The 24,796-nt window shown below is 49.9% G+C and overlaps 9 protein-coding genes across 9 annotated transcripts; 5 read left to right on the forward strand and 4 right to left on the reverse strand.

Annotated features, from left to right (window-relative positions):
- Positions 1-518, forward strand: F5B22DRAFT_592683 (uncharacterized protein). The gene is made up of 2 exons (XM_047973948.1): positions 1-105; positions 214-518. Exon 2 carries the CDS (start codon positions 285-287, stop codon positions 501-503), a length of 219 nt encoding a protein of 72 aa, XP_047834080.1. The 5' UTR covers positions 1-105; positions 214-284; the 3' UTR covers positions 504-518.
- A 5,705-nt stretch (positions 519-6,223) lies between these two features.
- Positions 6,224-7,402, forward strand: F5B22DRAFT_634016 (SWIRM domain-containing protein; the record flags this gene model as incomplete). The annotated part of the gene is made up of 1 exon (XM_047976920.1): positions 6,224-7,402. One exon carries the CDS (start codon positions 6,224-6,226, stop codon positions 7,400-7,402), a length of 1,179 nt encoding a protein of 392 aa, XP_047834081.1.
- Positions 7,403-8,791: 1,389 nt separating this feature from the next.
- On the reverse strand, positions 8,792-11,169 carry F5B22DRAFT_457479 (uncharacterized protein). The gene is made up of 5 exons (XM_047972032.1): positions 10,165-11,169; positions 9,996-10,102; positions 9,595-9,947; positions 9,197-9,487; positions 8,792-9,073 (listed from the first exon to the last, which is right to left on the reverse strand). Coding segments are annotated over exons 1-4 (1,311 nt in total). The 5' UTR covers positions 11,015-11,169; the 3' UTR covers positions 8,792-9,073; positions 9,197-9,486.
- A 2,705-nt stretch (positions 11,170-13,874) lies between these two features.
- Positions 13,875-15,353, forward strand: F5B22DRAFT_457554 (aspartic peptidase domain-containing protein). Its single transcript, XM_047972033.1, has one exon. It carries the CDS (start codon positions 14,022-14,024, stop codon positions 15,237-15,239), a length of 1,218 nt encoding a protein of 405 aa, XP_047834083.1. The 5' UTR covers positions 13,875-14,021; the 3' UTR covers positions 15,240-15,353.
- Positions 15,354-16,283: 930 nt separating this feature from the next.
- On the reverse strand, positions 16,284-17,436 carry F5B22DRAFT_634018 (MFS general substrate transporter; the record flags this gene model as incomplete). Its single annotated transcript, XM_047976921.1, has 4 exons — positions 16,284-16,787; positions 16,838-17,026; positions 17,097-17,354; positions 17,401-17,436. 4 exons carry the CDS (start codon positions 17,434-17,436, stop codon positions 16,284-16,286), a joined length of 987 nt encoding a protein of 328 aa, XP_047834084.1.
- A 421-nt stretch (positions 17,437-17,857) lies between these two features.
- F5B22DRAFT_643090 (Mss4-like protein) lies at positions 17,858-18,493 on the reverse strand (the record flags this gene model as incomplete). Its single annotated transcript, XM_047978212.1, has 2 exons — positions 17,858-18,035; positions 18,183-18,493. The coding sequence occupies 2 exons, from the start codon at positions 18,491-18,493 to the stop codon at positions 17,858-17,860; spliced, it is 489 nt and encodes a 162-aa protein (XP_047834085.1).
- Positions 18,494-19,290: 797 nt separating this feature from the next.
- Positions 19,291-19,527, forward strand: F5B22DRAFT_592708 (uncharacterized protein). The gene has a single exon (XM_047973949.1). The coding sequence runs from the start codon at positions 19,318-19,320 to the stop codon at positions 19,492-19,494; it is 177 nt and encodes a 58-aa protein (XP_047834086.1). The 5' UTR covers positions 19,291-19,317; the 3' UTR covers positions 19,495-19,527.
- Positions 19,528-19,842: 315 nt separating this feature from the next.
- On the forward strand, positions 19,843-22,211 carry F5B22DRAFT_660436 (uncharacterized protein; the record flags this gene model as incomplete). Its single annotated transcript, XM_047980286.1, has 3 exons — positions 19,843-20,147; positions 20,180-21,158; positions 21,297-22,211. The coding sequence occupies 3 exons, from the start codon at positions 19,843-19,845 to the stop codon at positions 21,939-21,941; spliced, it is 1,929 nt and encodes a 642-aa protein (XP_047834087.1). The 3' UTR covers positions 21,942-22,211.
- Positions 22,212-22,417: 206 nt separating this feature from the next.
- On the reverse strand, positions 22,418-23,717 carry F5B22DRAFT_634019 (pyruvate dehydrogenase E1 component beta subunit; the record flags this gene model as incomplete). Its single annotated transcript, XM_047976922.1, has 2 exons — positions 22,418-23,176; positions 23,343-23,717. 2 exons carry the CDS (start codon positions 23,715-23,717, stop codon positions 22,418-22,420), a joined length of 1,134 nt encoding a protein of 377 aa, XP_047834088.1.
- Between the last annotated feature and the right edge of the window lie 1,079 nt (positions 23,718-24,796).

Consider the following 24,796-nt stretch of genomic DNA (forward strand, 5'->3'; position numbering starts at 1 on the left):
GCCTCCGAGGAAGAAGAGTAATCCCAAATCTTATCTCCATGGGCTTGCTTATCAATATCGACAGCCACGACCAGTTGCAACACCTTACCTGCCTACATTAGGTATGTAGGTACCATCTGCACCACTAGGTACTATTATTGGCACACCTAATACCTACATACGCTACAGCTAAGGCGGCCAGTGACTTCGCAGTTGACACATGACGCGCGGTAGCTTCATACCCATAAGATCTTGTATCTCTTGGAAAGATCCTGGTATCGCTACATCGTGGAGTGCATAGATACATGCCAAGGGCCAGTCCCTACTTAAGTTTGACAGTGCTACCCCTGCAGTCAGTAGGGACCTACCTACTAGGTACTGTACCTACCGCCCCCAGGCAGGATTCAGGCAGTACGGCGTATCCAGCAGCGCTTTTCCCAGTGGTGTTTCTAGCACCCTCTAGCAGTGTCCTGGATCTCTCGGCGCTGCCCAAGCTACCTGCCGAGCAGATGCCTAGATACTAAATAGGTACCTAGAACCACAAGGTCCCGAGCGCCCATCTGGCCCCCAAGGACAGCACCAGCAGCAGGGCCAGCAGCAGGGCCATGGGCTAAGTCGCAAGGGGCAGTAGCGGTTGGTCCTTGGACAGGCTACAGGCCATGACAACCAATGAGTGCTGCGAGGAATCCAGAAATGGGAAAATTGCCCAATTGCGCTTCACCACGACGAGTGTAGCGTGGATCGATTTTAATCGTCGGCCACTTTATTCGTTTGTTTCATTGTCGCCTCAGGTGCCCGTTTCAATTCCAAGATTCCGTGCGCTTCTTTGCCATCTCAGAATGACTCACAGCCCAGGAAAACGACTGGCTGCTGCGATAACCTCCTCGACGTAAACAACAAAGGACATGCCGGCATTGGATCCAACCTCACACATCTCCTCCATCGCCAGCTCTGGGCATCGGCCCAATTCCCGCCTCCCATTGGCCAATTCTATGCTGCCATTTGCATCTCTCCGAACTCCGAAAGTCCCGTCCAGTCCTGTATGGTCTAGTCTACTCTGTGTCTTGCCGTATCATACACTTTCATGCAGCTGTTCTGCGTGTTTGTAAATAGGGGGCAGGCAGGCATTTCCTTGCCAAAATGCACAAACTGTACTATGGCATTGTGTCAAGAGAGCTGGGCGGGGCTGGGCATTGAGTACGCATAGGTAGTGTATTGATCGAGAGATCCTGTCGTCGGTGCAGTATGAACCCACCGTGTTCCCGTTCCCGCCCTATCCGTCGGGTCAGAGTTCAGGTAGCGACTATACAACGCGGGGAAATGGAGAGACACGAAGAATTATAAAAGAAACCACTGCAGAATACGGGGGTAGGCTACCATGAGATGACGAGGCCAGCATCGCCACCGGCCAGTCTGGTCCAAGTCCATCCGTCTACTGAGTCCGATTCTGTCTACCAACAAGTGTACGTATAACACAGGCAATCATCAACATCAACGTCCAGTCGTACAGCACGCAGGCAATAGCATCGTGCCGCGCGCTGTGCAGGCAGACGTAACACAGCACCACGGCGATGAACTGGAGCGAGAGAGGGACTCGAAACAATGGGTACCACATAATAGATTGCCCTGCTGATTCCTGCTTGGTGGCACGGCTCGCTCTGCGCAGCCCAGATCCTGCCACTTCATTCGTGTATGTGCTTGTGCCTTGCTTCGCTGTTGTATACAAACAAACCAACACCCTGCTGTCACGACGCGCAATCTTCGTCTCCGACTTGCGTCGCAAATACCATTGGATTTTATCTTATCGTCTGGCTACCAGCTCACAAACCTACTGGGGTCCGAGCCCAAGCCCGCGCCCGGCTGATCACGTTACTCGCCGCCAGTGTCATATATCAGTCGGCCTAGTAATTACATGCATGTGTAAGTGTAATATTATTTCAGCTTCTTACTCGTTGTTTTTAGGCAACTTTGCTTTCAGGAGCTACTGTAAGTACCTATGCCAGAGCCGCCGTAGCCAGCTCGCTTTGATCCTCTAGTACGCCTCATTCTTAGTAGAATCCAATGTGTGTCCGCCAATAGCCGGTGGCCAGGCACCCCCCCTTATGCATATTTACACATGCACGCCATTTGACAGCGTACATATGTAGGTAGGTAGGTAGGTACTTGTATAAGCCCTATCCAGCCGAATCAATCAACACAGGAAGAGTGGGATAGACCAATTAACATGGCAAATTGTAATATTGACTTCTCTTGATATATAATCCGGTTTACGTGAGGGGCAGAACATGGTGCGAGCGTTCTAGCCCGCATGTCGATACCGTCCGAATGCGGCCATGACACAGCAGGTACCACCTAGAGAGAGCATGGTATGGGCTGGCATGGCATGGCATGTTTGCTGGTTGGAGCTGGCCAGGCAAAAGGAAGAAAGATCGGATAATGCTATTGAATCAAGTTCTATTCGAGATGTTGGTACCCAATGTATCCGTCGAGGCATGGAACATCTGCTCAGTAACCTGCCCCGCCGCCTCGACTGATATGTAAGTACACTGGGTATATGCCTACCGCCAGTAGTACAGCACTTACTCCATGGGCTAATAGGAGAGTACTTCTCCCATTGGCCTATGGAGACGGCGTTCCACTGGTTTAGGGTATCACAGATGCTTGACATTGTTCTTGTCCCGCCTTAGCTTGCACAGGACTAAGCCGTGACACATGCCCCGTTCGTTGTTGGGCGTCAAACATGGAACGCGAGCGACGTCTGCAATCGACAGAGATGATCCTTTCCTGCAGGCTCCGGCACTGTGCAGGCGGGCTGCGGGCTGCGGGCTGCGGACGGCAAGGGAGGCTCCAGCGCATTGGCGAGTCAGAAGCTGCAAATTGGAGAGGCATCGACGAATTGGGCAGTTTTCTGGCTGCTATCGTGTTGTCGCAAGCAAACCGGGCGCACCCAGCGTCGAGACACGCAAATCCATACTCAGACTCCGTGATACTTGGACTGCTGCGATTGGCCGGCTCGGTGCTAGATTTGCTGGGAGTTTAGTAGGTGCCGTAGCTAGATAGTCTTCGAACGAACAGCGATGCCATTGCGCTTTGACTTATACTAAATGCTTGCTCGCTCGCTCATTGAATTGAGAAGCACGGAGAATAGCCGCAGGATACATGTCCAGCCCAAGCAGGGAGAGAGATGGTGTGAAGAGAGGATGTCTGTGGTGGTGTTACGGAAAATCCGACGCATGTGGCTTGGTTAGGTACCTCCTAGCTAGAACTCTTGGGGTTTAACCCGCCGTACATACCTTAGAAAGGTGCTGAGGTAGGTACCTACTATAAAGGTATTGATTGGGCGTTCTGGTTGGCTACCTACCTATAACCTATAACGTATAGGTATGCTAGGTAGCTTTCAACGGCCGTCTTATAGTAGCAGTGTCAAGCAGGAGTCACTCGTGCAACACCAAAGTACTCTTTGGCTGGCGGTACACAGGATACATTGGCGAATGGCTCGCTCCTTGCCCCTCGGTGCCAAAATAGGACAACGATACAACAATGGCTTCCTTGTCTCCCTTGTCCTCCCTGGTCCTCCCTGCGCCCCATGCCCCACACCGCGTCTGCCCTGCGCTACCTGATGACTGATGACTGATGACTGAACCGACAGTCCACAAGGCCGTGATGATGGATGGGTGGATGGAGGGGCGGGGAGAGGAGAGAGAGGGGAGGAGGGGAAGGGAGGGAGGGAGGGAGGGGAGTGTGACTCGACAGCTGCATGTTTACGCTCACCAACTTGGAAGTACCTACCTACCTACTTATGTACATCTCCGCACACCAAAGACCACAACAACTACGGTATCTACCGGTACATGCACATGTAAAATCACCACCAGCACACAGCTACAGAGACCATATCTCATACAGAGAGACCTACAGTACCACCATCAGGAGATATCCACGTTGGCCTACCTCTACTGCGTACCGGCCTGTGTCTCACCCGCTCAGAGCATCCATCCAACATGGGCTCCTCTGTACGCCTGTGCTCGCCGTCCGCACCGCCCGCACTTACACAGATATATCTCGAAGCCCTTCAACGACGTAGGCACCAAACCAGCCGTCTGTCTCTGGGGGTGGGGGGAGACTCCAACATGATGATATTTAAGGTTGTTCAGTAGGTCCGTACGGGCATAGCCGTATAAGGTTCATATGTATGCAACAACACCAGGTTGTGTAGCATCATGAATCTACATAGTAGTATAGTATACTTTAGGTACTACTGTACCAGGGAGGTAGGGTTCGTACTTGGTAGTCGTACTTGGTAGTCGTCGTTGTTTGGGCTGGGCTGGGAGCGTGATGGATGTGTGGTGCCTTGTCTATTGTCACCGTTGCGGTTGAATGCTGCCTCCGGTCTCAAGTCTCCAATCAACCATTCCTACACCACAATCTCATACATTAGGTACCTACATCCTACATCGCGGTCATCTGGCTATTGATACGGGCTTGGTTCTTCTCCCTTCTCTTTTTTGAATCAATCGCTTTTACGCCCATGTGCGCGCGCAACTACATTTCTCTCTTCTCCATTTCCCACTCTCTCTCTCCCCTTCACATCCCACACCCATCTCGCAGTCCAGCGTCGAGCTTGCAAACCACGGTCAAGCCCCGGCTCTCCTCTGTCGTAGATTGATTCCTTCTTGTTTGCCGCCTACTGCACGTGGTGACGCTGCCTCGAAGTTAAGCCCGGGTTGAGTCACTTGCACACACACCAGTACATCGAATCCTCACAGCAGCCTGCCGAACCTACCGAGCCCACCGTGAAGTATAGATGCCGGTTTCTCAGATTCGGACTTTAGGTGTCTCGTCCGCTCAGCAATTGATTATTATCGACCAGTGAACGGCCGAGAAGCATCCATTACGTCCATTCGCCACCATTGTATGCTGTGTTCGCCCGACACCGAGTGCTCAACTGCCTCCTACCTAGACTATATATTTTATCCAGGCAGATCCAGGCAAGCCGACATTCTTTCACTTCACGTCACTTGGCTACCTACTGTAGCTACCTACTAAGACGGGAACGGATTCGCCTCAGCATTGGCACTTATTTCCTCCTGCAAGTACCTATATATATACCAGTTATACTTTATACTTTATAATTATAATTAATCCTGACAACTTGTAACAGGCGGAGCGGCTGGTGGTACTTTATGTATTGATCAACTAACTGGTCCCTCTTCGATACCTGTTGTGTGCCTAGCCAGCAATTTGTGTTACGCATTCCTCTCGCCATCCACGGCCGTCAGGTGCTATCTGATCACGCTCGCATGACCCAACAATACCAAGTTATCCTGTAGTCAACCAGGCCCCCATCGTTAACTGATTCGCCTTCCCAGACCACCTTGCATCAAGCAGGTACACAGAGCGAAACACAAGAAACACAAGAAACGCAAGACAGTTCACTACCGTCCCGCATCTAACACGGCCTACATAGCCTCGGCGACCAAACTCAATTCCAAACCCAATCCTGAACCCAATCCCCCGTCCATCCATTGCGTCTCTCGCGTCTGTTGCTTTCTAAACGTAGTTGACTTTATCTCCGAAACCCAATTGTTCTACCACTTTCCAGTGTGTTGCGTGTGTTGCCTTCGTTGATTACTATATCAATCGACACACAGCCACCCCTCTCCTCCTGCGTTCTGTTCATAGTTGCTCTTCTTCTAGCCGCCCATAGGTCATAGTTGGACGCATTCGTCCATCATCCCTCAGCTCCACGAAACCAACAACCAACAAGGGGAGCCACACCAATCAATCAACAACACACACATCAATCCCCCCCCCATACAACCCGTCACATTTACTATACAATCATACATATAAGGTCCCCATCTCTTTGGCTCTCTGTCAATTAGACCTAGCCGGTGTCAATCCATCATCCTACTATTCCAGTTCACCCACTTCCATCTTTGCTCGGTCGCATGCGTTGCCAATTGCGTCCAGCTTCATTACCGCTTTAGTATTCCTTCTTGCTCTAAGCAATTGAGTCACACCGGGTCTCGTCCTCGTGTGCGTCACCCAACTTTCGCCACCTCGCAGGCTCTTCGCGCGCAACCTACCGTGGCTTACAAACCAACGCATCACCTGCTGCCTGGGTCAACTTTCCATGGCTTCCGGTTCACCAAGGCCGACGACCAACTTCAACCCATCTCACACACCTTTCGCCTTTTCACTCAGACCATCACCCTGCATCAATCAGAATCAGCCTTCAATCATGGCGCCGACGTCTGCCGAGCTCTCAGAGCCCAGAAAGTCTTTCGACATCAGCAGCTTGATGTCGCCGCCCGAAGCCCCCAAATTAGAGTCCTTCGCGCAAAGCAGCAGCAGCGCTGCGAAGAACGCCATAAATGCGACCAAGTCGATCGACGCCATCATGTCCGATAAGCGACAACCCCAGGGTCCGTTATCCCCACCCATTTCGCCGGCTATCAAATCCGATGACAGTATCATACACGTCGTGACATCGGCGAAAGACCCTATTCTATTTCCGACACACGATATCACACATTCCACTCCCCAACAACCTCTTTTCGCACGAGAGGAGTCGGACCCCAGACAGCTTGTCAATCGCCATGTCTTGAATCGACCCGCCGAACTTTTTCAAAATGCGACCCCGCCTGCACAGGATGATTATGAGTTAGTCCTGTACTTTAGATCGCAGGTTATGAAGAAGTATTCGGAAAACCCGAAATCATGGCTACAGAGAGAGCGCGCCCTCCTCTTAGCTGATCGGAAGGCTCAGGCGCGAAACAGACAATTCAGGCTGCCTACCATCTTACCGGCAGCTAAGATGCAACCTATCCGCAAAGAGGCCCAGCGCGCGAAGCCTGTGAGAGTACCCAAAGTGGTCAAGCCTGCTGTGGCCAACCCGACGCCTACCAAGCCTCGCCCCATCCGCGCTGGACCTGGCCCTGTAATTGCTATGACCACGGCAGCCGGTCCTGCTGGGTTGACCAAGCACACGCGGGCGCCCAGTTCCACCCCGGACCCGTCACCTCGTCGCGGTACCACGCAGACTCGGGCAGATGACGACTTTGATTCCGTTCCGGACTATTGTCCGCCACTGGACTTCAACGCTCCTATTGGGATGAACAGCCTAAAGATGGAATGGAAGACGGGCACCACTGATCTCAGCAACGATCCTCATCGCCATCTTCTTCATCCAGAAGAAATCAATGTGGCCTCAAGTTTACGATTGACCGGTGCCGTCTATCTAACGAGCAAGAGACGAATCTTTGTCCGACGATTGGAGTGTCTCCGCGTCGGCAAAGAGTTTCGTAAGACGGATGCACAGCAAGCATGCAAGATTGATGTCAACAAGGCTTCGAAGCTCTGGACTGCTTTCGAGAGAATTGGCTGGCTGGACAAGTCATGGGTCGCCAAATACCTGTAGAGGGTTGGATGACATGCGCGACGATACCATTGGACATTATTCATAACTCTTTACGTCCAACACTCAAGCGATACTTGTCGCTGACGAGCTTCTTCTTTCTTTCAACCCCCTCCCTCAAATGCCATTGGCACCAGTGCCAATATTGCACTTTCATGGATCATCCTTTTCAGTTATATTTTCTTCTTTTCTTCATGTCGCCACCGGATTGGCCTCAGCGATACGCTCGATTTATTTATTTTGTTCAGCCACTCAATTTGATACCATTGGCTTTCATGTTTCGGAGAGGTAGTTCCATGATTTTATTTGTGGCGTTGGTTTCTTTCCACTCGGCTCTGGTTTTATGGCACATGACTACGTCAAGGGATTCATTCATACCTGCATTGATACCCGGAGTGCATTAATTCCCTATATTAGGGTCCCCCCCACTCCACATTCCCAAATTATCATTGTTCTTCAACATTCATCATATCATTCAGACAGGCAGGGAAGGTGGCGGTCGGTCGGGCTCAATTTTGTTTTTATTCATGATTACGGTTTGGCATCAGTTTCGGATACGGGTTGCTGTTTTCTTGAGTACTCGGAGATTGAGGAATATGTAGCCTCCGCATCATGTATTGGCGTTACTAGAGAGAGGCCCCCAGCAGAGATTGGAAGAAGAGGGGCCTGCATGTATCTGGTCGTCGGCCAATCTTTGGCTTGTTTAGTTTTTTCTTCATCCCCCCCCAATACCCTCCTCGAGTACATGGAAGATGGACATGACAAATCACGACGGCAAGGGAAATTCGATCGTTTCCATGGTTTTTTTTTTGGATCATGAGACAAGAGTCTAGGCTATTGTTTCTAGTTGCTAGAAACCACACACTAGACATCTAGTCTTCTCATGCACATTGAACCTAATGAAGCAGATTGCTCATTGTCCTCATGATATATACCGGTTGCCTACCGCTCGATCTTCGCCGTGTCCGCTGATGACTTATTGTTTATAGTACATACAAATCGTATCTCTTAGTAAGAAGCCCAACTAGATAACTTCACTTATATCAATCTAATTAGGTGCATATTACGGTGTCATGGCGTTTTATCGATGATTATGTTAACCGTGGGATGTGAAGATCACATGTAATTCAAAACATCAGGTAGCGAAAAGCTCTGCCAGCCAGGCCCCCGGTCCCTTCTACTGCATGCCACCTAACACGGCCTTACCTTACCGCACATCACCCCCCCGTCCCGTCTCTGCCCGTCCTTCAGGACCCTTGCTACCACACATTGCCACTCGCCATCCATGCGTTGTGGCGGCAGAATTACAGTGGGAAAGCCAAGGTACGGTACCTACCTACCTTGGTGTCGAGTGTCTATAGCTGCGAGTCCCGACAGGTTGGTACCACCCGCGCTATGTAGCAACCCAGCGGCAATTTAGGTACCTTCTAGCCCTAGCACTGCCCCAGGTGAGCTACCTAGCGGGCAACTACTGCGCCTAGGCACTGTAGCGTATCGCCACCAGTCTTGCTACTACCATGTAGATAGGTAGTTTCTCGATGTGATTACATCAATAAGAAAATAGCGGTTGTTCTTCTTCGCTGTTATCCCCCATGTTTGTGGCGTATCCTGTCATTTTTATAAATCTCCTTTTTCAATGAGCTCTTTACTCAATGACTTGGTGCTTTTCTGTGTCTAGCTTGTGTCAGGCTGTAAAGAGGGAGTATAGGTACTACGTGGGCAAAAGGAATTATAGGCACTCCTTGTATACTTGGGTATGTATGTACGTACGTGATGTAGCCTACAATATGTACATACCTATAGGCGCGTGGCAATTCGACGATGCTTCGATTGCGATTGCCAACGAGATGAAGCACATATGGGTATAGATATTGCTAGAAGTGGGCTCTTAGTCTTGGAACAGGAAGCTTCATAGCTATCTAATGTAGGTTTAAGATCAGACAAGACAATGATGGAATGTAAAACTACACCTATATGGCGATAGCGTGTTGAAATCAAACAATAGACGTTCCGTTTCAGGATAAGGCAAGATAATATAGAAGATTGCTTCAGACCCCGCCATACAAGGAGGGCGCACAAAAAGCGCATCTATATGAGAGAAATGAGTTGCATCAGTCTGGACGAGGCTAGACTAATAGTATCAACCATAGAAGCGAACAGGCCATTTCTTAAGAAAATAGCAATAGAAAACTCACCAGTCAGGCCCGTCAGGCCCTCCAGGTAAGATCTCCATTATATACTCGTCGAGTCGCCCAGTCCAAGGGAAACTTGCTCGCAGTGTCCCGTTCTCATAGCGTGTAATAATAGCCTGGTCACTACCAATACTGAAGTCGGTCAGGCGAGGTAAGACCTTAACTACAATAGCTGCGGCTCTTTCTGTAGCCTCCAATGCATCTCGGTACACAAGACGTTCATAGTCTCTACCCCCAGGCCCAAAATAAGCGTTGCCACACATAGGGCCACCGTCCCAGCCAAGGTCTAATGCGCTCGCATCCGGCAGTTCAAGCTGAGTCAAATTCTGTAGGGAGCCGAGAATCTGAAGAATTTCCTACTGACTGTAAGTGCCGCCTTTGCAACAGAAACAGGGCTCACGAACATTCAACATAGAGCCACTCGAGTCACCATAGTTGCTGTATCTATACTGGGAACGCAGCTCGCCCCGTAAGCCTAAACTCCTGAGGCCGGGGATGGTCGAAACCAAGGCTTTGAAGTAAGTCAGTGATTCTCTCCACTGCATCTCAATCGTTTAGCTTGGAATTGACTACCTTGAACTTTAGAATTATCAAATTCCCATTCGGCGTCCATCACAAGTCGTGTTAGATTCGGAGTAAACATCGATGCCTGGAGGAGAAGAAGTTCTGGATCCTCGCCACCGTGAATGAAATACCTTTCCCATGTTCTGCATTGATATACTAGCTCAGTGATATTGGAACACATGGGCACAAGGAAGTGATTCATCGGGCTGACTTCTAACGTCTTAGCAGTAGGAACGGCGAGGCCACGGTCAACAAAACGCTCCCCGAAATAGTGGGCATATTTCGGTGCTATATCCCATTTCAATGTTTCCAGGCTCGTGTTACCTAGTATGTCAGCGTATAAGTCCAGGAGCTCTCGTGGGGGTTGCGGCGGCTCCAGAATCCGCTTATCCCAATCACTATATTCGCTTTCGTACACGTAAATGCGCGTCTTGAACGTCTTGGCTTGTGAAAGCGCTGCTGGGCAGCGCTGGATTTCTTGTGCTCGCAATAGAGCATTGGGCCAGCCAGGGCGGCTGATGCCGAATCTGCTATTGTCGATCTCTAAATAGTCAAACAGATCAGGCGGTATAGCAAGTCCATTCCCTTCACCACCGGGTTTTCCCCGGTTTACATCGATTGTGTGCCCTTGGGATGAGAAGCACAGGTATGATTCGGCGTCTGGTAGTTTCTCGAGTTTCGCTTGGTTTTCTAAGATCCAAGGGTGGTTGGAGTCGAGCATGAATTGGGGCACGCGCGACTTCTTGTATGGGTTGCCGAAGAAATCTTGGACATTCTCTCTCCATTGCCAAGCCCTTACTTGCCACCCCAATGATAACACTGGTATGGGGAACAGCATCAATGCCAGAATTGGTTTCATGATGAATTAGCTTGATCTGGGCGTCGTGAAGTTCAAGTAAGCAGTGCTAGGGAGGTTACGTTAGATTAATTCCAAAGGCCTGAATCTTTTTAGACTTTGCCATGCCGCTATATAATGCTGAATCCATGAGAAGTTGTATACGTGTCGAGATATCAGTATTGTTTCGTTCGTCGTGCAATACCTAGACGGATGCCTAGCATGGAATGCACGCTGGCGGCACAGTTGATTATGCAATAAGGAGACCCAGGCTAGCCTTGGACCGGAAATCCGCTGGCCCAGTCACCTGGGCTGATATGCATATTACCTGTCAATTACAAAACGATGATGCACTTAGGCCTATCAGTATTTAAACAGGTAGTAAGATGCCCGTTCAATTCATAGACTCGACTATATGTAGGAGCACTGGTGACAGCTTTCGAACGAAGAGATGCTGGCGCTAAGCAGATGTTACCACCCGAAATCAGTTCAGAAATATAAGAATCCTATATGGAGGCATCTTGAATAGGCAGCGCGAGGCTGTCCAGACTCATTCCTTTCACGGAAGCATTAAGCCTGACCGCAGCATCTTGCCACATAGCAGACTTGGATCACTCAATACCGGCGCAACTCTTATTCCGAAGTCAGGATGCAGCTCTACCCACACGGCGATGATTGTGTGAACGGCCCGCTGTTTGCAGCATGCAGTCAGGCTGGCAATGCTCAGAGGCCTTGATCTGTGTCTCGGCGGCCTGTATTCTGCCAGATGCTGTAGGCTCAATGACGGACACCTTCCAAGCCCAAAGCCGTAAAGCTGGGTGCAATGAAGTCAACTGCCCGGTGCATTTGAGCGACAACAATTGTTCTACAAGGCTGGATGGATCATAGCAGTCTGGCAATCGGTCAGTTGCACTGGGTCAAATGGCGATCGACATTTTCGGGGTAGAAATGCATATAAACAATCGTCATGCCGAGGTTGCGGTGCTTGATATTAAGGACCTAAACTGCCTAGGCACTCTCGGCACTGAACAAAATCGCCCGGTTTCAAAAGCACCAACGGACAAGGCGTACGTTGCCATTGGTAAGGGGAAGATGTGAATGTACGAGTGATCGACGGCTGTTATCGAAAACAGGCAGCTAGTTGGACAGAGATGGGAACACTACCAATGACTACGGTATCTACAATATACACAGTACCTACGCCTAGGATCAGGCGTGCTGGTGGGCTTGCCGAACGATGCCTCCGAAGACCCCATCCACTTCTGAACACTGCCATTCTATTGGCGCCCTGTTTCCGCCCCGAGTCGAAAACTTCCGACTTCGGTATATGTCCAGAGCGATCTTCGTCTTGATAGATTTGGTACACTAACTACACGCTACAGTAATGTCGAAGTGTCCGATACAAGAATCACCTCATCCCGGTGCCCATCATATGATCGCGCTAACGAGGAGAAGCAAGTCCGGTGCAAGTCATTACCTGCACGATTTAAATAGAACGCATTGAGGCATCACGAACACCGCCTCAGGCTTGGTTGGTGGATTTACTCAGAATAAAGTAACAGCATTAAGATAGTATGTCTACCTGTAATGATTTTGAGCCTCACTAGCGATAGAAACTCTAGAAACTCTAGAATCACAACGTCAATGCTCTTGGCGCTGCAGCCAAGTGGCCAAGACCTGGGGGTGAAAGCTTGTCTTTGATGCCGTCGGGAGGTCTCCGTACGGGAAGTGATCTTGGTACTGAGACGCCGTATCGAACGCAGGAAGCGCAGCAAAGAGCGCGATTTAGGGGTGGGTCAAACGTCGGCAGATGAGACGACGGAACACCCTTACTTGGCCTAGAAAGGCAGGTTGTCAGCGTGGATTCTTACGCGCGTATCGACTACTCCCAGCTACAAGTTAGTAATTCTGAGGATTCAACATTTGTTGGACGACAGAGTCCATGGCCAGTTGCCACTCTCGGCAGCTTCATTTGCATTTGTGTCAGAACAAATTGTCAAATACAGGGATGCTGCTAATGCGGCTTGATCTCGAGCCCTACTGGCTGAAGTCCGCGGGTTGAACTATACGACGCTACACTACAGTACAGTCTCCTTAGCATTTAGTTATCCTTCGCTCTCCTCTGTCCGCCTATCATCACTTACTTGAGAAGGACACCCTTTGTCATTATCTGGCTCTGGTCCCCGAATTAGGCAGGCGTCTTTGCAATGTGCCAGTTTTTAGGGCCTGCTGCTGTAGATCTTAGTGCCATCATCACAGACTGACTTTAGTTTCTGATAGGTCCCAGAGGCTTCATACGAGCTGAGAATCTCCATGATGGCAGCTTGTGCTATAATAACGCAATCCAGTATAGGGAACTTGTCCGATATCATTTGAAGAGCTGTTGGTGCTGTTGCCCAATAACCGTCAAGCATCTCACATCACGCAAGCAGGAGGGCTTGCTATTCTTGAATGTTAGTGGGCTGTGCCCAGATCAAGGTGGTCAAGGGGGGGTGGTACAGCATAACGCAGGGAGAGCTGCCAACGCATAAACTCACCTAACAGCTAAACCCAACCGAAAGATCTGATTTGATAAATGCTATTCGGCATGCTTGTGATTCAAGGACCATCGCAGTCTTCCAATAAGGTACCTAAGTAGAGCATCCTCTCTGTTGGACCTGCAGTAGAGCCGTGATCGTCGGGATATCCACACACGACACCCACCACACCCACATATTGCTGGCGCCTCTCCTGTCATCACGGCCGGTATTCCAAGGAAGGCAGTTCTACTCAGCCTCTGCCAGCCTAAAAATGACAAACACCCTGTTTGCTAAAAGGATCGTCCTACTCCTTCTCTATCGGATTGCTGCGTTATCGTGTAAACATTTGGCTGCTTGCTGACTCTCGACATCTTGTATAAGACTGCCGACTTCCCGTCACTTCTCTCCAGATTGTTTCAACGCCATCACCTTCATCTTCACTCCTCTTCAGTGCCCTTGCTCGCTCTTTACCTTGTGCCTCGAAGCATCATCAATCCTCTACGGCCGTCATCATGGTTACCCAATCCGCTGTCGCACTAACTGCGGCCCTTGCCGGCCTCACAGTTGCGAACCCAATTAAGACCAAGATCGGCACCAAGTCTAGCTCTTTCACCGTCAACCAGGTTTCCAACACCGCCTTCAAGCCTCATGGTCCTTTCCAGCTTGCGAAGGCTTACAACAAGTACGGAGCTAAGATGCCTGAGGGTCTAGCTAAGACCGTTGCCAAGTATAACGCCGCCAAGAAGGCCAAGCGTGATTCCGGCAGTGCTAAGACTACCCCAGAGGAATACGATATCCAGTACCTTACTCCTGTCGACATCGGTACTCCCGCCCAGACACTCAACTTGGATTTCGACTCGGGTTCCTCCGACCTGTGGGTCTTCAGCACAGACACCCCGAGCTCCTCTATCAACGGACAGGCCCAGTATGACCCTAGCAGTTCTTCCTCGTCTGAGGAGGTTAGTGGTGCTACATGGAGCATTAGCTACGGTGATGGAAGCTCTTCTAGTGGCTCCGTCTACCACGACGTCGTCACTGTTGGTGGTGTGAGCTTCGACTCCCAGGCTGTCGAGTCTGCCTCGAAAGTCTCAGACCAATTCGCTCAGGACTCCAACAACGACGGTCTGCTCGGCCTTGCCTTCAGCACCCTGAACACCGTCTCCCCCAAGCCCGAGAAGACTTTCTTTGACAACATAGTCGACAGTCTTGATGTGGCTGCGTGGACCGCCGACCTCAAGTACCACACTGCCGGTACCTACGACTTCGGTGTCATCGATGACTCCAAGTATACCGGCTCTATTAGCTACGTCGACGTCGACGACAGCCAGGGCTTCTGGGGTTTCACCGCCGACATCGACGGCGAATCTGTTGATGGTATTGCCGACACCGGCACCACCCTTGCTCTCTTCCCTGACTCCGTCGTCGAGTCCTACTATAGCCAGGTCGATGGCGCTAAGGAGGACCAGCAACAGGGCGGTTACGTCTTCCCCTGTGACGCCGAGCTTCCTGACCTCACTTTCACCCCTGGTGATGCTGAGATCACCATTCCAGGAGAGTACATCAACTATGCCCCCGTAGACGAGTCTGGCTCCACCTGCTTCGGCGGTATCCAATCCTCCAACGGCATTGGCATCAACATCTACGGTGACATTGCCCTCAAGGCTGCTTTTGTCGTCTTTGACCAGACTACTAGCTCTCCTCGCCTTGGGTGGGCTACCAAGGACCTATAAATCCGCAGCTCCATATAGTTAAGGAACTGCTGTTGCCAGATAAGAATCTCATGCCTAGATGATGGAACGGACGAGGTGTATATTTATGAATATGTATATATGATGGCATTCTTTAAGCGGTCATTCGATTATACCCATGAAAGGAGATTTTGATCATTATTACAATAACAACTCCTTTTGCTGCTGTTACACTAGTGCATTCTTATACTTAGTCCTAGCCAGTGATTTTAGCGGTTTTGTATACCTCCAGCTAGGACTAAGATATCGAGTAGCCGATGATGAATGAAAGACTTCACTACTGCTTTACCCTTAAATAAGCAACTTGTAGAAGGAATATTTGTCAAGCTAGGCATTCATTCATATATGACTTTTGTTTAACGTGCGACTTTAAATGGTAAATTGTTCGTCATATCATTATCCTACAAAAGTGCTGCATTGCAACCGAAGTGTCCTTAGACGCTATGTTGGATAGCATCTCACTGACCATTAACACGGAGGAAAGCCGCCTTATGCTCGCGTCATTTGATCCATATAACTCCATCCAGGAGCGGTAGCAGAACAACGTCAAACTACTATGAACCTTGGTTGATGATGTGACTCTGCAGAGTAGATCATGCAACACTTAAGGTGCAGGTACAGAGTGGTGTGGGTGTACTGTGTTCCAGATATGTCTATATGTCTACATTGGGTGTGAGGAAGGTACTACTATATGTTTCGTATAGTTCGTTTATTCAGATAACTATGACCCATCTATCAAAACAAGTAATGATCATAAATAACTTCCAATTGTAGTTCGGAGGGCTTAGATATTTACCAGGACCCTTTATCTAGACAAGATAGTAATTTTTCTAATGATTATTTGATCTGTTACTACTGGATAAACAGAATAAGGGCATGCCGTCAATCATCGAACTCCCTCGTAGTTAGTTAGCCTAAAGGGTATTATCGTTGACGGCAAAGCTATGTTTTTCTAGTTGGAGTTCACTTTCTTTAGTTTAACAGTAATATCTAATCTAGCTAACTCTATTATTGACTGCTGTCTAATCATGCTTGTGCAATAAGACCAGGACCGGTTTTGTAGAGGCGAGCGGCCATCAGGACTAAGCTACCTGCAGCCACGGCATATGCCTGAGCGTGTAAATAACTCCCACCCGCCTCATCAATGAGAACACCAGCAATGTGCGGCCCGATCAACGTAGAAATAGAAATAATGGCAAAACACATACCATTACGTGTACCAAGCTTGCCAAGATCTGTCGTTAAACTCGAGAGAGCGATGGCGAACATGCTCTGTACCACTGAAGCGGCAATTCCATATACGACAGCAAAAGAAATTTGACCTCTTTGATCGTGAACACCAATCCAACCAAATAGAAGAATTCCAGACCCAAAAGCACAAGGTATGATGGCGTTCAACGCTCTAAAATATTTGTCAGCGATTATAGCAGGCAAATTACGCCCAACATATCTCACACCATTGATGATGAGAATAGGATTGATAGACTCCGTATATGTTAGGCCAATGATATCCCGGGCGAATGCCCCAATCTATATCGTCTATTAATTGCGATAACATGATGGTTGGTGAACCAACCTACGTAATAGAATGCAAAATAGAGGCCTAAGAAGATAAGGGATATTCCAATACAATATAAGACGTAGGGTGGCTTGTTAAATGCGGCCCAGTCGACTACAGACCCCGAGGGACGTGGCGGAAGCCGTGGTTTCAGTAGGCCAAAGGCCAAAGTACTAGCGAAGATCGTGATCACGCCGAAGATGCGGACTGTCTATCCAAAGACGATTACTGGCAGTAGTTTCTGAACCACGACCGGATATATGAGACTTCCAGTAGCTGACATAAGTGCCAACAAGGGAGATAGTTAGACAGAACAACAGACCGTTGCCAATGCCAACTAGAAAGCCTTGGGTAAGCAGCACATGCCAGTACTTCGAGGAAATGGATGTCAAGAATATCCCTAGAATATGGGCGATATACACGACAAAGGTCACGGGCCGGAACCGTCCCGCATCGAGCGCCCACCCGGGAGATGCGCCGATAGCAAATAGGAGGAATATCTGTACCGATCCAACCCAGGAAATATTGGATCGAGATCGCTGAAGAGCGACGGTGTAATGACTGGAAAATACTGAACGAATTCACAAAGCCCCAGGCGTTGAAGCTGACGAGGTGTCCCATTCCGACTTGTTTCCAAGCTACGACGCCGCCGTCCGGTAGTGGCGGTGGTGCTTGGTCTTCATCGCCCACGGGGACATGCCAGAGCCGGTGCCACCAACGGCGCTCCTACACCGACCTCTCTCTGCAGGAGTCTGCAACACTATTTTGCTGAGAATTGTCTGTCGTAAGCCCTTGGTTATTCCCCGCATGGAACCTTAGATATCAGGAGTTCAACTTATCGCTGACAACACCGAACCGTTGCGGAGCTGGGTTGGGCCGGGTAATTTCTTCTACGAATGGCACCCTGTAGTATACTTGGTTATGACAATGAGCAATACGACAATTTTCAATACCATTCGAAGGGTACATTCTTTTAACTATTTCGCGTATCAAGAACATAGTTGTCACATGTTTTATATCGTTTAGCAGTACTATCAGCAGTTTACTCCAGTTTTTCCCCGCCTCGCGCAAGCTTATACTTGACTGTTCCCTCAAATTCGGGTTCCCAGGCGTGCCTGTGCAGCGCAAAGCCCTCCGCCCCTGGCTCTGGAATGCGCGGAAAGATTCCCATCTTCAGAATCACTTTACCTTGATACAGAGGCGATTCGGACTTGATCGGACTGGGTAGCAGGATTATTCAGTCAGCCATTGTGATAAATATGAGTTGCTTCTTTATAGGTACATCGTGTAAAGGAAGCGAGTGTGTGTGTGTGCATATGTATGCGTATCCCAGATGGGCATGATAAATGCATGCGGGATGAACTCACTTTCCATCTACACTGCAAAACGAACGGTAAACAGGGTTTCCCGACAGTGTATCATAGTCATTGTACGTTTTCAGCGTACCCGAAGAGTCTTGGATGTCGACCTTCTCTGTCTCGATGACCAGGTTCGCTGCTACAAAGCTCCCGGCTACCTTCCTGCAATTGGAGCAGTGGCAGAGATGGCCCCGAGGGTGAGTGAAAAGGTCTGCGTCGCGGATGGTGACGCAGATGGAACCGCATAGGCAGCTACCCCTGAGCTCCTTTTCGAATTCTGTAATAGGGTGATCGTTTGGGTTGCCTTGCGGTGATTTCATTTTTACAGACTTTGTTGATCTGGGCAAGATGTTGCTCTTGGCGTATGAAAAGGCTGCCAAAACCGTCAGAAGTACTTATAATAGCTCCGACAAAGCCAGGAGCACCTAATTGGCGACTTTCATCTTGCTGCCATATCCACATCCACTGCCACATACATCATTTAACATGTGGTAGATTATTATTGTGCTATTCCCGCCCCCTCAATCATTAGAGAGGGGTCACGTAATGCTCAAGTCGCGGACCGGCCCTTCTTCCAGCCCTACTGGTAATTCGGGCAGCGAAATCGCATCGCGGGGGCGGGGGAGGGGCCGGAGACGGGCTCTAAGGCGTGGAACTTGGCGACTAGCAATAGTCGCCGATCTCTACATGGCTGAATACGGAGACATGCTCATCTAAAATCTAAGTTGTTCCGTTTGAGGTTCCCCTGTAAAGTATATTGACTAAAGGCTAATATCATCACTCTGGCCTGCGTTCAAGATTCCCTCTCCGTCGAGGCTGAGTTAAGGTGTGACTGATCGTTGCTGATCATGAATGAACATCGTCTGTGAAAGGTGGACGATCAGTTTCAGTCACCAATTTCATTGCCAAAAACCATCGTGATGGCAGCTATGATATCGTGGCGTCACGGTAACTGTATTATCACGCGAGGGTTAGGATATGACTTATTCTCGAATTTGAAGCGCGATTTTATATAATTCTGTTACGCAATGCCATTTCAATTAAGAGTTGCAATTTACTCATCATATAGTTTACAATCAATGTGCGCTTCTCCCTTGTTCCTGAAATGTCCCAATTTGACTTTGTTCGAGACGACGTTCACCCTATGTTCCAGCTAGGGCGAACGTTTACTCGGCGTCTTATCCGTCTCATACTGGACGAACTCGCCGCAGTCGTTCCCGAGCATCCCTTTTTCTCATTTCCCAAGACACAGCCCCCACGAGATGGATTTACAGATGTTTCGGCAAAATGCTTCGCAAATGCCATTAATAGGACAGCATGATGGCTAATAGATAACCTTGATAAGCCTTCCAATCTCGAGACCGTATCTTATATCGGCCCAAGTAGGTCATTAGTAGACCATTTATACCCTAACCTAGGCTCATAGTTAGATGATATCTGATATCTTATACTTATGTTTGCGGCTATCAAAGTCGGCTACAAGGTATGATAAATCCATCTTTTTGTATATTTAACTAGTCCAATTCTGGTGCATATATAGATGCTATTCACATCGCCACGGAATTATCTGGATGGGCATCTCAACCTGCTCGCCAAATCCAACTGCCATATCTTCCTATCGGCAAAGGACTGCCATACAGATATTCAACCCATCTTGAAGAACAGACCAATGCGGGCGCAGACAATCCCAGCTCTAAAAGAGCTCGTGGACTCATGCGTAGTTGAAAATTACCCCTATTCCAAGTCATTCGAGGATGCTCGCCATGATGAGTGCCTAGTACTTCACACGGCCGGCTCCACGGGCCTCCCAAAGCCCATCGTGTGGAAGAATGGGATGCTCAGTACATACGAGGAATGGCACCTGGCAACCTCGGTCAACGGTTACATGCCGACAACAGAAATATACCAACAAGCTACCTCCGCGTATACGTCTATGCCACTATTCCACACCAGTGACATCAACGCGGCCATGGGGTAAGTCAAGATAACTGTAAATCACTATCTAGCAGAGTTGACGAATTGTCTCTACCATCAGCGCCTTTACCTCACAAAGCCGGGAATATCATAACAAAGTACTCGCGCGTCATAGGGAACTTAGGCGCGACCGAGACGGCAAACTTGCTCAGGCTGGTTCTTGCGCCCGAAGACTGGGAGTACTTCTATTGGCACTTTACTCACTCGGGCATCGAGCTCAGACCAGACCCTGATAGTGACTCAGGATTACACGAGCCGTTCATCGTGTGCGGCGGGGCTGACCTCGAGCCTTTCCAAGTCGGATTCTACGCCTTCCCCGACGTCAACGAAGGGTCTATGAACGACCTGTACGACCGCCATCCTACCAAGCCGTTCTTATGGCGTTACCGCGGGCGCAAAGACGACGTCATCGTCCTCAGCAACGGCGAGAAGATCACTCCGCCGCTGATAGAAACGGTGCTCGCGAGCTGTCCATACGTCCGCGGCGCCATGGTCGCCGAACAGAGACGGTTCCAGCCTATGACACTTATAGAGTTACAAGAAGGTGTAGCGCCTCCTACTACTACCCACGAGCGAGAGGATATCCTAGAAATCCTAGGCCCGTTCATCGAGGCTGCGAATAGACATGCCCCTGCCCATGCACAACTCGATCGACATCACATTCTATTCGCTGATCCCCATAGACCGATCCAGTACCTCGGACAAGGCAAGATCCAACGACGACGCATGTATCAGGTCTACGAAGAAGATATAGCAACCGCACACAGCACCGCCGAAGACGCCGTCGCCACGAAGACGACACCGCCGGAACTCGAATCCGGGAGTCATGCCGAAACAGTAGTCTGGCTGCGCCGGTTTCTAGCAGAGATATCTCTCGTGGCCCCTCGGGCCGTCGGACGATTTCTTCCGCGCGGGCCTCGACTCGCTGCAGGTGGTGAGGCTCACGCGCGAGATCCCGGGGGTTTCGGCAACGGATATATACCAGCATCACACACTAGACTCGCTAGCAGAGTTTTTAGCTGTTCCGTGAAGCTGCTGCTACCTCAGGGCTTAGGGTATGTGGAATTGGCATGAGTATATTCCAGCAGTGAGTATTCAGGATATCCTAGTTCTGGTTTCTTGACCGTGTATTTTTGCTAATGCTCCCAGCTCATCAACTCGTCTGTTCACTTGGGATGTTTTCCTAAGTCGTTTCCCTCGCGTGATCACATCGACTGGTTACCCGTGGATAAGGCAGCTCGTGTCTCAATAGAGATCCTAGAGTCGGCGTCCTCATCGATAGCAAATTTGGGCAACGATACGCTGCCGGTATTCCACGTTGCTAATCCATACGCCATATCGTGGAGTAAAATCGTGCCGTGGGTGGCCAATGTTCTGAGGCTTCGACCAGTGTCTCGACCAGTGTCCTTTGAAGAATGGTTGAGTAAGCTCAAAAGTTGCCGTGCGCCACTAGAAGACATCGACAAGAACCCGGCTATCAAGCCTGTAGATTTCTACCGCACGGCTGGCAGGGCTCATGCTCCTAGGCGAATGATGACGTGGAGGGCTGCCCAAGTTAGTAAAACGCTTCGCGAGGTTGGTCCGGTCAACGGGCAATGGGTGGATATGTGGCTGAATCAAATGGGGTATGATTTGAAGTCAGGCAATGGATATATGTGTTGCCACGGTATGCGCGTGATAGTCGTACAAAACCTAGAACATATTATTACGCCTAGTGGCAGAACACATATTGTTAGTCACATAGCCTCTTCACCTGCGAATAAATGTGATCCAATGACACTCCATGGCCCGTAAATAAGAGATAACAGATTGTAGCGGCTACAAAGTTGGTGTGGTTATAAAGCCACTAATTTCACTGTTCGAGGCTGATGACTATCATCTGTCTGCCTCACTGCAATGAAGATCGGCTCGTGGTGAAATATCCATCACATGCTCATAAGAGCAGAGGGGCAGGAGATGGAGATTAGGACTAGGCACTTTTGTACGTCTTATGTTGTGGTATTTATTCGGCAGGGGAAACGCCTACACCCAATCAAACAACCGCCAGAATCGCGTCGTGAGTAATTCGGAGACAGTAGACAAAACCCCGTTTCCCAAGCCCATATGGATGAATTAATATTGTACATGCGTGGGATATAACGCCGCATACACATTCTATAACCAATAGAGCCCGCCTAGGCCCAATCATGTTGTATCTCGTATCTTGCACCTCTTCCTACCGCCCTTTCCTCGCACGTCTCCGTCACCCGTGTAAAGATTTAGCCCGTTTTTTATACACGCAGCAGCTTGGCGGCGTAATCTTCGATAATCTGCTCGGTAGGGAAGCTCAGTTGCTCAAGACCCTGGGCATAGGGAGTAGGCACTTCAGCACCTGTGATACGCTGAGCGGGGGCATCGAGGTAGTCAAAACCGTACTCCATCGTTGTAGCGAGAATCTCCGCGCCCATGCCGGCAAACGGGAAACCGGACTCGACTGAGATTAGGCGGCCGGTCTTCTTGACGGACTTGATGATCGATTCAACATCGAGGGGCTTAACGGATCGCAGGTTAATGACCTCGGCCTCAACACCATACTTCTTCTTGAGAGCCTCAGCAGCAACCATGCACTGACCGACAGTGCGGGATAGCGAAACCAGGGTTAGATCCTTGCCTTGGCGCTCAATCTTGGCCTTGCCGAAAGGAATGACGAAGTCGTCCTTCTGAGCGGCCTCGGACATGGGGAAAGAGACACCGTACATCAACTCGTTCTCGAGGAAGACGACGGGGTTGGGATCACGGATGGCAGCCTTGAGTAGACCCTTGGCATCTTCGGCGGACCAGGGGGAAACGACCTTCAGACCGGGGATCGAACCGTACCAGGCACTGTAATCTTGCGAGTGTTGAGCACCGACACCGGCAGCGAAGCCGTTGGGGCCACGGAAGGTGATGTTGCAGGGCTGAATGCCACCAGACATGTAGAGGGTCTTGGCGGCACTGTTGACGATCTGGTCGATGGCCTGCATAGCGAAGTTGAAGGTCATGAACTCACACTGCATGGTGTAAATACAGCAACGGGTTAGCCAATTGATTCTGGAAAGCCATTTCTTACTCTATGCGAAAATATTCATATATATATATACATATATATGTGTATATGTGTGTATGTATACGCATGTGTACAGGTGGACCGGGAACGGCGGACAAGAAAGGACTCACGATGGGAGCCAGGCCGCTCAGCGCGGCACCGACGGCCAGACCACAGAAACCACTTTCGGTGATGGGTGTGTCGATGACTCTCTTGTCGCCGAAGCGATCTAACAAGCCCTTGGTGACCTTGTAGGCACCGTTGTATTGAGCGACTTCCTCTCCCAGGATGAAGACCTTCTCGTTCTGTTCCAACTCCTCGGCCATGGCTTCGTTGAGGGCCTCACGGACGGTGTAATCCTTGGTTCCCTTGACATCGGCAAATGACCTCCGTTGCGAAATGGCATAGGAGGCAGGCGAGGTGAATCGGGGCAGGGTCCGGGGAGCAACCGTCGCGATGCGGGCAGAGGCGGCTAGCCTCGCGGCGGGACGAAGGTATCGCGACATTCTGGGCTAATGACGAAGACGGACACGAGAGACGAAGAGAGAGGCAGGAGAAGGAAAGGAAGCGGCAAAATCAGGGGGCGAGAGAAGGCAAAGAACACAATGGAGGACCGATCCGTCGACGGACACCAGAGGACTGGGAGTTGGGGGTGAAGAGGGCGGACTGGTAGGGCGGAAAGAGATGGATGCGAGGACGGGAGAGAAAAAAGTGTCGGCTCACGGATTGGGGATTGGAGAGTGATTTTTTCTGCAGTGTGGTTTAGACAGGGTACCTAGCTCTGTCAGCCTTCAAGGGTCTGGTGCCGGCTTGGGTTCGGCGGGATACTTCCACTGTAGGCGGGATGTAGGCGCTGGGACAGGTACCCCGGGCCTCTGTCGGGTACCCTGACGAAGTGCTAAAGACAGGCGCTGGTACCTCTGCCGAGACCCTGCTGTACCTCCTAAGAAAGGGCGGAGGTAGCTGCTTCGTGGGTTGCTTGACGTGAGAGAGCTAATCCTCTTGTGCACTAAAAAGCTTACCCCTTTAGGCAGTATGTCCCTACAACGGGCAGTAAACGGGCTCTCTTATCAAGCTCCCTGTCGAGCCTGTCTTGATTCTTCCTACATCGGAGCCCCGAATTAATATCACCGTACATCTATCTAGGTAGGTACTATCTAGAGTAGGTATGTCTGCTTACCTAACCGATGTAGATTCACCATATTCTCGAATCTGAAGGACACATTGATCTATCTGTCAATTTTTCTTCCTCTCCTCTATCACAACCCTCCGGCCATTGCAGGTTCCTGTGCTAGATATCGGGAGGCATCTACTACAATTACTAGGTAGGTACGAAGTAGGTATTGAACCTATTAAATCTCTCCTTACTGTACCGATTACAGGTGGGCTATCACGGAGCTGCTAGCGACAACATCGGCTTTGGGTGCCCCGCTAGCTCCGTTGGGGGTATTCCGATGGTTGGTTGGGGAGGTATTGTGTAGTACCGGTAGGTAGTAGAATGTAAGTAAACTACCTACATAGTAAACCTCCAGCAACCAGTCAAATTTGTCTACGATTTTGGTTTGTCAACAAGGACAATACAGAA

This window comes from Xylaria bambusicola (genome assembly GCF_022495145.1).
Source record: "Xylaria bambusicola strain CBS 139988 unplaced genomic scaffold F5B22scaffold_6, whole genome shotgun sequence".
Lineage (NCBI taxonomy): Eukaryota > Fungi > Ascomycota > Sordariomycetes > Xylariales > Xylariaceae > Xylaria > Xylaria bambusicola.